The sequence below is a fragment of the Caretta caretta genome, chromosome 9, assembly GCF_965140235.1.
Source record: "Caretta caretta isolate rCarCar2 chromosome 9, rCarCar1.hap1, whole genome shotgun sequence".
Lineage (NCBI taxonomy): Eukaryota > Metazoa > Chordata > Testudines > Cheloniidae > Caretta > Caretta caretta.
Genome location: NC_134214.1, coordinates 48,693,105 through 48,705,879, shown reverse-complemented (window position 1 = coordinate 48,705,879; position 12,775 = coordinate 48,693,105). Strand labels below are relative to the sequence as shown.

The window sequence follows — 12,775 nt, the reverse complement described above, 5'->3', positions numbered from 1 at the left end:
GGGGAAAGGGGGGCAGGGGGAGCATAAGTAAGTCAGGTATGGCTCCCTGATTTCCTGCTGCAGCTCTAGCCCCAGCACAGTTTGGAGCAACTTGGAGGATGCTCTATTTTGCACCCGTTATTAATGGCCCTGGTAACACTGTCCACCAGTTAAGCACAGTCAGAGTGCAATTAGCTCTCGCTGCTCCTCCTTCTGTTGATACACACATCCCGTTCACTAATGACCACAGAGAGAGTGTTGTAGGTGATGGCTATGGTGTTCTATGCAAAGAATCCCTATAAGGGGAATTAGAACTGAATCCATCTCCTTTGTGGTAGTGAAAACAGAACAGGAAAGACCAGAGAATCTGGCCTACTAAGTTTTTAATCAGTATGCAGCACTTAGATAGTACAGTGATATATCCTACTTAAACATCTATAGACAGAGTCATAGTCATTCCTTATTCCCAGGGAAAAGGGAGGACTTGATTCCATACTGGATTTCAGATTATTACATCTGAAGATTCTAGTTCTTAACTGTGACTCTAGGTTCTCCCATTCCTTTATTAACTGCTTATAAGGGTTCAGTGCTACCAGTGCCAAATGCCAATGTCTAATTTCAAATGTCAACCAAATGATCCCATGAAAAATACATCAGATTTTCTGTGGGCAATTACTGCTATTACTATTGACTACTATCGTTATGTCTTTCCATAGTTCTGAGAGAGTTTACAAGTTGTCTAGCACCATATAAAACGGTTTCTTACCTTTACTGTAACTGTCCTTTGAGATATGGGTGCAGATGTGTATTCCACTCCAGTATATGCACACTCAGCATGCTAAAGCTGAACAACTTTGCTTAGTAGTACCCATAAGGGCAGTGCATGCACCTTCTAGCCCCTTGTAAACCCTAGCATGGCTATTTAAGGACAGTGCCTCCCTGGCCCCCCTCAGTTCCCTTGCACACAGGATCCGAGACTGGAGACTCCAATACAGAGAGGACGGCAGTACTATCCCTACTGTAAAGAGATTTTGGTAGTGTCCCCTGCAACTAAAAGATCCACATCTTCTTGTGACTTGAACTTGGTAATTACATGTCCTATGAAATCACCATTTGAGCCTTAGGGGAAGGTTCCATGTATCATGTATCTATAAAAAATTGCTCTCACTCACTGAGTTTCATCAAGATCGATCCATTAATTTACCAGTGTTTTGTTTAGGCCTCATATTTTACCAGAAGAGGCTAGGCTGCCTAGCCTAGGGGTCAAATCCTCAGCTATACCTTAAGGGATTCTGCCTCCTTTCATCCTTCCTGGTCCTCAAGGCTGCTGGGGGTTGATTCAATTATTGATGAAACATAGAGAAGTTTCAGGGCTGCTCTAAATAGGGTCAGCTTGTAATGATTTTCTTCTGCCCTAGCATGCTGCCAATGAATTTTTAGACCTTGTCTTCACTACCGGAGTAAGTCGACCTAAGTTACGCAACTCCATCTACGTGATAACACAGCTGGAGTCCACATGGTTTAGATCGACTTACTGCGGTGTCTACACCACACTGCGTCGATGGGAGAGCATCTCCTGTCAATTTACCTTACTCTTCTCATTCCAGTGGAGTACCAGAGTCGACAGGTCTGGTCTGCAGTCAATTTAGCGGGTCTTCCCTAGACCCGTTAAAATCGATCCCTGGTGTATCGATTGCAGCAGCATTGATCCCCAGTAAGTGAAGACATGCCCTCAGTAGCAATTTAGAAAGGATTAAGCTTTTTTGTAAATCCTCTAGATAATTTCTGAATATAGAAACTAACACAGAGGTAACTAATTTCTACTCAGACTTTGACTGAAAACCTGCAATGACTTTGCAAGAGTGTCTGTACCTGAAGGTTTTAAAACTCATTTAATCTATACAAAACTTGCCTTCAGAGCAGGACTCAGAAATGTCTCTAAGTGAAGATCAAGGCACAGCAATACTCTGTCGATTTTGTCTTTAGGTTTGATGCCCACTTTGGGAAAGCAGTCCTGCAAGCGTTGCTTAGGAGGGGATAAGGTTACTATTGTTTGACTTCTTGACTTCTCTGACTTCCTACTTGACTTCTGTTTCTTTGGAGTCTTACAATGGTACTTAGAGTAGGTGGAGACAAGGAATGGATGGAGCTCGGGATGTTGGCTCTCTATACGCCATTATGTATGAACATGTGGATCCTTTACGAAGCATGTGCAAGGTTGCAATGGACACTGTTTTCTAGATGGCTCTGTAACAAGGATGAATGTGCATCCGACAAATGTGGCCCAATATAGACCATCATCTCCAAGAACTAGATACAAGTAAGTCACCTTTCTCTGAAGCTTTACTAATTTTTATATTTTTCCTTTTTATCATTTTTCCTGTGTTTTTGCCAAAATGTCAGGCTATGTCAGAATTTAGCACTTGGGTTTGTGTGGCAACGCTAGTGAGAGAATGTAATTTCCCGATCGGAACACAAATTAGAAAAACAAAAATCAGAGGGGGAACAAATAGTAGGGCTAACATGTACCTTTGTAATCATATCCTATCTCCACGCTAAGACCAAATGTTTTTAATGGATCTGGATCTGCAAATCTCAGCATATATCCTCAAGAGTGGGGATCTGTGTAAACGATTTCATAAAGAAAAAGAAAAATCTACCGGAATTTGTAAAACAAGATTTTTGTTATCTATGTAGTGTGTATGTGTATATTTCAGTGTCAACTCCAAAGCCAGACAGAACTCATGAAAGAAAAGGGTTAATTAATGTAATGTATTAATTAATGCATAATGTAAAGCCATACATACCCTCCACCCTTTTTTTGTGAAGTGGAGGTCGTCCTTTCTTATTCCTCACTGAAGATGCTTTGCTGCTACTACTTCCGCTGTTCACAGACATCCTGTCATCTTCACCCCCAGTAACTAGTGAATTTCTATAGGAAATCAGTGGAAGCCATACATCTTCCCGCCTTTCCATCATCTGTTCTGTCAGGAACTTCTCCAAGTATGAATGACTGTGAAAACAGAAGACAATGTCTAAAATAACAAGTTTGTGTGCATCATTTCCCCTCTGCCCAATACTTAAGGGGCCCTCTTCACACTTTTATCTTGAGGCCTTGAAGATCTCCCATGCTGTTTCTTCCTATTTTAATCATACAAATACATGCTGGCAAGGCACCATCTTTCTGACTGAAGATGACTCAATGAAATTCCCTTCAGAACTAGTTAAAACAGCTGCTTAACTGTCTACAAATATTCCCTGAGGAACAATGCAAAGTGCTCTTTCCCCCATAACACACCCAGTGGTCTGAAATAATTTACTACATTTATACTATACCTGAATGGTATTTCTCGTCTCAATCCCCAATACAATCAACATACATATTCCATCCATGTAAACAGATGGATTTAACTTGGCAATATTCCAAGCACTGGCATACTTTTTTCAGAGGAACAGTGAGAGAATTATTTTCTCAAATACAACCAATTATTTTGAAATTAAAGATATGGATGATCTGTAAGCACTGGAGCCCAATTGTTCCGGCAGGAGTTCATATATACTTGCCATACTTTTGGAAAAAAACTGAGGGTCTATTCTCCAAATTAGATCTCCACCAACCACAAGTTTTTGTGTATATTCTGGTGAATTTCGGGCTTTTTTTGTCGTTTGTCTTTTTCAATTATTTAACCATACAATCTAAAACAGCCAGTCAGATTAATATGATAATCCATACAAAAACTATGTTAAAAAAGTATTGTTACGCTTGTGAAGTCAAGCACTCAAAAGTTAGGAAATCTCAGAATTCAGGATGTCTAGGCAACATTAATTCTATTCTTTTGAGAAATGCATTACGATACAACCTTTAATTACACTGTCATTTAACACAATACCCCTGGATGTGTCATTGGTAGTGAGGGCCAAACCCAGGACTTCTGGAGCTAAAAGTATGAACTTCTATTGCCTGAGCTACAGGACCCAACTAGAGTAGTCAGGAGGTGTTAAATTAAAAACAAGTGTGGAGGGTGAAAAGAGAAAACAAATGAGCACTCATTTAGCACAAAGTCAAGATGCTGAGAACAAAATTAATCAAGACACCAAAGGAAGTGAAGAGAAGAAATTTTTTAATTGCCTCCCCACCAATGCTAGGAGCCTGGATAATGAACATAAGGAACTGGAATGGCTCATTTATGAGCATAAATTCAACCTAGTAGGTATTACAGAAATCTAGTGGGAAGGTTCACATGACTAGAATGTTAAAATCACTGGTTATAACTTATTTAGGAAGGAATGAGTGAGCAAAAGGAGAGGGGGAGAAGCACTCTATGTCAACAATTGCATTACCAGTTTCCGAGTCACTGATGACTTGGAAGCAGATAATCTTGAATGCTTATGATCAATGTCCTAACAGATAAAGCACAAGATGGTATCTGCTAGACATCACCAAATTACACTAGAGAACCGGATGACTGACTCCTTACGCACATATCTATAACATGTAGGGAAAAAAAGCTGTGTGATTATGGGGGACTTCATCTGAGTGGCATGCTAGAGGTCTCATGTTGCCGATGCTAAAGCACCTTCAGAATTTCTAAAAGTTATAGATGTATCTATAATTTTATCTATAATTACACTTCCTAACTCAAAAAGTGCTGAATCCAACAAGGGGAAATTCTATATCACAGCTTGTCTCGTAACTTAGGTACAAGTGACTATGATTTGATCACATGTGTTATGTTCAGCAGAAACAAGTCCAAATGAGTAATATATATACTTGGTGCTTTAAAAGGGCCAATTTCACAAAGCTGAAAACAACTGATGAGCCAAATCAGTGCACAAAAAGTTTGAATAATAACTGGGAATTGTTTAAAAACATTTTAATAGATATCTAAAAGGGCCATAAATAGAGAAAGAAAGCCACTCCTTAACATCATCAACTTGGCTTAGAGAGAAAGTGACATCAAAAGACAGTTACCTGTTCTGTAAGTGGTGTTCTTTGAGATTAGTTGCTCATGTCCTTCCATGTTAGGTGTGTGTGCTCGCCACATGCACCGGTGCCGGAAGTTTTTCCCTCAGTGGTATCCGTAGGAGACTGGCTCTGGCACCCCTTGGAGTGGTGTCTGTATGGCACGGGATAAGGGATGCTGCCGGCTCCCCCCACCCTCAGTTCCTTCTTGCTGGAAACAATAGCAGGGGGGAAGGAGGGCGGGTCACGCAACAGACATGAGCAACACATCTCAAAGAACACCAGTTACAGAACAGATAACTATCTTTTCTTTGAGTGCTTGCTCATGTCCATTCCATGTTAGGTGACTCCCAACCAGTACCAGCGGAGGCGGGTAGGAGTTCATGGATGTGTAGGTTTGTCATAAACATAAAGATAAGGGTAGCATAAAATCCCTCCTTGCAGCTGTACTGAATCGCTTTACCTGTAAGGGGTTAAGAAGCTCAAATAACCTGGTTGGCACCTGACCAAAAGGACCAATAAGGAAAGAAGATCCTTTCAAATCTGGTGAGGGAGGGAGGTTTTGTTTGTGCTCTCTTTGTTTGTTCCCTCTCCCGACAGAGAGAGAAGCCAAGCAGGTAAAACATCTCCTGAAAACATACCTGAAATGATTAATTTAAGATTACAAAAATAGTAAGTAAGGCAAGGAAATGCGTTAGATTATCTTTTGTTTTAGCTTGTGAATTTTCCCTATACTAAGAGGTAGTTTTATTCCTGTTTTGTAACTGTGAAGCTGAGTCCAGAGGGGAGTCCTCTGTGTTTTAAATCTTTTTATTACTCTGTAAAGTTACCTTCTATCCTGATTTTGCAGGTGTGATTATTTTACTTTTTTCTTTATAATAAAGTTCTTCTTAAGAATCTGATTGATGTTCAGTGTCCTAAAAACTAAAGGGTTTGGTCTGTGTTCACACTGTAACCAATTGGTTAGTATATTATTCTCAAGCCTCCCCCGGAAAGGGGGTGAAGGGGCTTGGAGGGATATTTTGGGGAAATAGGGATTCCAAGTGACCTTTCCTGAATTTTTGTATGAATCACTTGGTGGTGGCAGCAATACCGCCCAAGGACAAGGAAAGGAATGTGTGCCCTGGGGAAGTTTTTAACCTAAGGTGGTAGAATATAAGCTTAGGGGGTCTTTCGTGTGGGTCCCCACATCTGTACCCCATAGTTCAGAGTGGGGAGGGAACCCTGACAATCTTGTAACAGCTCTGCTGAACCCAGCATCATCTCTGGCCGGCTGGGTGATGGCATGGTGTTGCGTGAACGTGTGAACCGAAGACCATGTTGCAGTTCTCCAAATGTCCTGGATGGGGGACATGTGCCAGGAAGGCCGCCGAAGACACTTGCCCTCTCGTTGAGAAGGCCTTCACCAGAGGCAGCGGATGGACCTGCACCAACTCATAACAGGCCCAGATGCAGGAGGTAATCCAGTTGGAGATCCTTTGAGATGACACCGGAAGGCCCTACATCCTCTCCGCTGTTGTGATGAAGAGCTGCATCAACCCGTGGAAGGGCTTGGTACGCTCCAGATAAAATGCCAAGGCATGGCGGAAGTCCAGAGTGTGCAGCTGCCTCTCCTCATTGGTCTTGTGCGGCTTAGGACAGAACACTGGGAGGAAGATGCCCTGGTTGATATGGAAGGAAGACACCATATTCTGCAGGAAGGCTGGGTGGGGTCTCAACTGTACCTTGTCTTTGAAGAAAACTGTGTAAGGTGGTTCTGCGGTCAGGGCTTTAATCTCCAACATTCATCTAGCTGATGTCACTGCCACCAGGAAGGCAACTTTCCACAGTAAGTGGGAAAGGGAACAAGAGCCCAAGGGTTCAAATGGCAGACCCATGAGCCTGGAGAGAACCAGATTGAGGTCCAACTGTGGGTCAGGATCCCTAATAGGAGGAAAGAGCCTTTCGAGGCCTTTCAGGAACCTGACGGACATCTCGTGCGAGATCACCAATCAACCCTGGATTGGTGGATGAAAAGCCTAGATGGCAGCTAGGTGAACCTTGACAGAAGAGAGGGGCAGGCCCTGATTCTTCAGGAAGAGCAGGTATTCCAAGATTGACCGAAGAGAAGAGCACTTCGGGGAGATGCTATGTTCAGATGCCCAGTGGGAGAACCTCGTCCACTCTGCCAGATAAGTCACTCTAATGGAGGGTTTTCTACTTCCCAAAAAGACCTGCTGCACCTCCCTGGAGCAGGCTTGCTCTTCTGGGTTCAACTATGTAGCATCCATGCCATGAGGTGGAGGGACGTGAGGTTGGGGTGCAGGAGGCGACCATGGTCTTGCTAGAGAAGGTCCGGACGGTCGGGCAGCAGCCACAGGGAGGCTACTGCCAGATCCCACAGCATGCCGAATCAATGTTGGCGCGGCCACGCCAGGGAGATCATAATGACTCTGGCCTTGTCCCTCTTGATTTTTGACAGGACTCTGCTGATGAATGGGATGGGTGGGAATGTGTCCATCAGGTCTCCCAAACCTGGACAGGAGAAAGGCGTCTGAGAATGCACTCTTGACAAGGCCCTGCAGGGAGCAAAACTGAAGACATCTCCTGTTCTGCCTGGTGGTGAACAGGTCCACTTGGGGAGTTCCCTACCGCTGGAAGAGCATTTGGACCACTTCTGAGTGGAGTGACCACTCATGGTGAGGAAAGAAGGATCTGCCGAGGCCAAACTGCCAGCATGTTCCTGATGCTGGGGAGGTGATAGGCTTCCAGGTGGATCACACGCTGGATGCAGAAATCCCATAGGCGGAGTGCCTCTTGACAGACGGCTCACGAGTGCACTCTCCCTTGCCTGTTGATATAAAACATCGAGGCCGTGTTGTCTGTCAGCATGCGAACCACTTAGCCCTCGAACCACTCAGCTGGATAACTGTGGAAGGAAAACCGCGCAGGCGAGGCGAGCCATCCTGAGCTCTTTGACATATGCAACATCATCTCCCCTGTGGACCACGTACCTTGCATCCGCAAAGGACGTGGGCTGTCAAACAGGACTCTGCCGAGGACTGTTCCGGAGTCAGTCCACCACGGCAATATGGTGAGTATCTCCGGTGGGATGATGTAAACCTTGTTCAGGTGATTCCTGGACGGGGCATAGACTGTGGCCCGTCATGACGGGAGGGGTCACATTCAGAGCCTCGCATAGCTAATGACGTATGTGCACACAGCTATGTGGCCCAGCAGCCATAGGCAGACCCTGGCTGTCGTGAGAGGAAACGCAGAGACTCTGGCGCTGAGGTCCCTCATCGTCTGGAATCTGTCATGCAGCAGAAATACCTTTGCCCTGGTGGAGTCGAGGACTGCCCCGATAAACTCTATTCTTTGTACAGGGATAAACGTTGATTCTTCCTATTTTATCAACAGGCCCAGTCTCCTGCACATGGTCAGCAGCATCGTGACAGCATCCTGGACCAGGAGTGACCCTTGACCAGCTAGTCGTTGAGGTACGGGTAGATCAGGATACCCCAATGCCTAAGGTAAGCTGCCACCACCGACATGCATTTTGTGAACACCCTCGCTGCCACTGCCAGGCTGAAGAGGAGCATCGCAAACTGATAATGTGCGGATCCCACTGTGAAGCGGAGCAAGCATCTGTGTCCTTGAAAGATCGCTATATGAAAGTATGTGTCCTTCAAGTCGAGGGTGGCATACCAGTCCCCCGGATCCAGGGAGATCACGTGGAACCTCAACTTCTTAAGATACTTTTTGAGGTCTTGCAGGTCCAGGATGGGCCTCAGGCACCCTTTGGCCTTTGGAATCAGAAAGTAACGGGAGTAGAACCCCTTGCCCCTGAAGTCTAGGAGGACTTCTTCCACGGCTCCTACCTGCAGCAGGCCTTGCACCTCCTGATGCAGTAGACTCTTGTGAGACGGATTCCTGAAGAGGGACGGGGAGGGAGGGTGGAATGGGGGAGTAGAAACCAATTGGAGGGTATAGCCCTGTCCCACAGTACTGAGGACCCAACGGTTTGAAGTTATAGACGGCCAGGCCAGGAGGAAAAAATAAAGGTGGTTGGAGAAGTGGAGGGGGTCAGGATCCAGGACTGTAGCTGGAATGTCGCCCTCAGGCACACTCTCAAAATGCCTGCTTCGACCCCTGCTGGGAGCAGGACAAGCCAGCCTGTGCCAAGGTAGAGGCCTGCTGGCCCTGACTATGTTTATAGCCCTTGCCCGTCTTCTAAAAGGGCTATTGCCTAGGCTGGCTGCACTGCTGTTTGGGAGACTGCGGCTTAAATGGCTTCCTCTGCTGCTGCACTGGAGTGTATAGGCCCAGGGTCTTGAGCATAGTGCGCGAGTCCTTCAGCCTATGTAGCTTACTGTCTGTTTTCTTCGCTAGCAGAGCTTGGCCTTGAAGGGGAGGTCCTGGATGGACTGTTGGACCTCCACCGACAAGCGCGAGGACTGCAACCACGCTGCCCTCCTCATAGTTATGGCTGAAGCCATGGTCTGTGCTGCCGAATCAGCCACGCCCTGCAGCGCTGCCCTCGCCACTCCCTACCTCTTTTCCAGGATGGCCTGGAACTCTTTTCTGGGGTCCTCCAGCAGGGAATCAAGAAATTTGGCCATTGATTGCCAAATATTAAAATCATAGAGGCCCAATAGATTTCCTTTACACAAATATTAATTCAGGCATAACTCGGATGAAGTCAGTGTAAAAATACAGTGTAAAAGTATGTGTGCAAGCTGAATCAAACCCTTTTAGAGACTTAGGGCTCTGCTGGTCACTCTTTGCCCACAGTCCTATTTAAAGTGTAGTATGATCTGAAAAGGAAACCTGCTAAAATGTCTCCTTATCCTTCACTACATATGTGTCCACTGTGTGCCCTTGAATCACACCTGCTTACTTGAGAGACAAAAACAAGCGTATAGCACTGTTAATGCTGTACAGCCAGCATAGCTGCAGAAGAGCATGCAGGATTCTCTTCTTTGCTCATCCGCTTCAAACTTGCCTGTTGAGTTGTGATTATAGAACTGTGGTGTTTTGAAAACTGTGTTAAAATTACAAGTGACCACTTTAAGTTTGAAGGGGTTTCCTGGTGCTGATTGCAGGCTACGAGACTCTGTGGGAAAGCGTACAAGCTGGATATTCAGCACACTCACCCTGCATAAAGAGCCAGCCTGGAGCTGTGCCTCTCTGCCTTAGGTAAGAGCGGCAAAGAGTCCTGTGGCACCTTATAGACTAACAGACGTATTGGAGCATCAGCTTTCGTGGGTGAATACCCACTTCGTCAGATGCATGTAGGTAGCAGCCTGCTTGCGCGCTCTCTCTCTCTCTGCATTTGGTTGTTGGGTGTTAGAGTTCTGGATAAGTGGTGTTCCACTGCAACCTTTCAGGGAGAATATTCATCTTTTGTTATAACTGTGTGTGTGTATATGCCATGAACCTAACAAGAACCTTTGTCAGTGATGCTATAAAGCACAAACAGAACACAGCTTGGATTTCATACCCCGGGAAGAGTTTGCATTGTCCGCAGTTAGAAAATCATCTTTTGACTTGTAAAAGTGAGAAAATGTGATATGGAAATTATTGAAGGATAACTAAGGAACTCCATGATATCATTAGTCTTTTTGCGCAGTACAACTGTGCTTCAAAGTGTGTTTCTACTCTGAAATGAAACTGGGAAAGTGGCACCTTCTTATTCAACAGATTGGCTCCCTGCATGTAGTCAAAGTCACATTTACTGGTTTTAATCTCAAAAATGTTCCAAAGAGGCTGTATCTAGACCAGGGGTGGGCAAACTTTTTAGCCCGAGGGCCACATCAGGTTTCCAAAATTGTATGGAGGGCCGGTTAGGGGAGGCTGTGCCTCCCCAAACATCCAGGCGTGGCCCAGCCCCTGACCCCTAACTGACCCCCCCTGCTTCTTGCCCCCTGACAGCCCCCCCCCCCCCGGATTCCTGCCCCATCCACCACCCCTTGCTCCCTGTCCCCTGACCACCCCTGGACCCCCCGCCCCGACTTCCCCACACCAACCCATCCAACTCCTCCTCTCATTCCTGACTGCCCCCCCCGGGACCCCTGCCCCCATTCAACCCCCCTGTTCCCCACCCTCTGACCACCCCAACCCCTTAGTCAGACGATGCAGTCACACCAAATGATGATGAAATACTTTCCATCCCACTAGTGTTTTAGGAGGATGTTAAACATACTATCACTAGACATTTTTAAATCGGTAGGCACAGATAGCTTACATTCAAGACTTGTGAAAGAGCTGGCCGAGGAGCTCTGGCCCATAAATGCTGATTTTCAGTAAATTTGGGGACAATGGCGAAGTTCCAGAGGAATAGTGGAAAGCTCGTGTTGTTGTAATATTTAAAAAGAGTAAATAGTATGACCCAGGTAATTACAAACCTGTCAGCCTGACATCAATCCCGGGCAAAATGTAGGAACCAGCTGATACAGAATTCAATTAATAAAGAATTTAAAGAGGATAATATAATAAATACCAATCAACATGGATTTATGGAAAATAGACCATGTCAAACTAACATGGTAACTTTTTTGATGAGATTACAAATTTGGTTGACAAAGGTAACAGCAAAAAGAAAAGGAGTACTTGTGGCACCTTAGAGACTAACAAATTTATTTGAGCATAAGCTTTCGTAAGCTACAGCTCACTTCATCGGATGCACAAAAGCTTATGCTCAAATAAATTTGTTAGTCTCTAAGGTGCCACAAGTACTCTTTTTCTTTTTGCGGATACAGACTAACACGGCTGCTACTCTGAAAGGTAACAGCGTTGATGTAATAGACTTTTGTAATGCATTTGACATGATACTGTACACAATATTTTGATAAAGAAACTAGAACAATACAAAATCAACATGGCACACATTAAATGGATTAAAAGATGGCTAACTGATAGGTCTCAAAATGTAATTGCAAATGGGAATCATCATCGAGCAGGTGTGTTTCTAGTGGGGTCCTGCTAATTGCTATTGAACATTTTAATCAACAACCTGGAAGAAAATGTAAAATCATTACAGATAAATTTAGCAGAACGAAGACTGGAGGAAAGACAAATAACAAAGAACACATATCACTGATAAAGCGTGATCTGGATACCTTAGTAAGCTGGGTTCAAGCAAACAGCATGCATTTTAATATGCCCAAATGTAAAGCCACATATATAGGATCAAAGAACACAGGAGATACTTACAGGATGGAGGACTTAATCCTGGGAAGTAGAGACTTTGAAAAGGACTTGGGGGCCACGGGACAATCAGCTGAACTTGAGCTCCCAGTGCAACCTTATGCCCAAAAGCACTAATACGATCCTTGGATGCATAAACAGGGGAATATTGTGTAGGAGTAGGGAGATTATAGTAACTCTATATTTGACACTGGATGACTGCTACTGGAGAATTGTGTCTAGTTCTGGTGTCTACAATTCAAGAAGGATGCTGATAAATAAAGGAGTGTTCAGAGAACAGCCACAAGAATGATTACAGGATCAGAAAACAGGCCTTTTAATGGCAGACTCAAGGAACTCAATATATTTAGCTTAATAAAGACAAAGTTAAGGGATGACTTGATTACAGTCTACAAGTACCGACGTGGGGAACAGAAATTTGATAATGGAAGGCTCTTCAATCTAGCAGACAAAGATTCAAAGGCTGGAAGTTGAAACTACACAAATTCAGACCAGAAACAAGGTGCTACTCCATTGGGAAATGGAGACAGTCTCTGTCATCAGATGGAGAAGGTTTATGGGGGGCATGATGGAGTGATTTCTCTCATGATTAAAATCCTCAAATAGGCAAATACCTCCTTCACTCTGGACATGCCCTTTAAAGTC

General features: G+C 44.7%; 1 protein-coding gene across 4 annotated transcripts in view; it reads right to left on the bottom strand.

The window, feature by feature from the left end:
• The window catches only part of STAG1 (STAG1 cohesin complex component), a 378,319-nt gene that overhangs the window by 22,024 nt on the left and 343,520 nt on the right, over positions 1–12,775 (bottom strand). For all 4 annotated transcript variants that reach the window (XM_048863147.2, XM_048863151.2, XM_048863150.2 and 1 more), the window contains one exon: positions 2,787–2,992. In XM_048863147.2, coding sequence (XP_048719104.1) covers positions 2,787–2,992 — 206 coding nt within the window. The remainder of the gene's footprint in view (positions 1–2,786; positions 2,993–12,775) is intronic.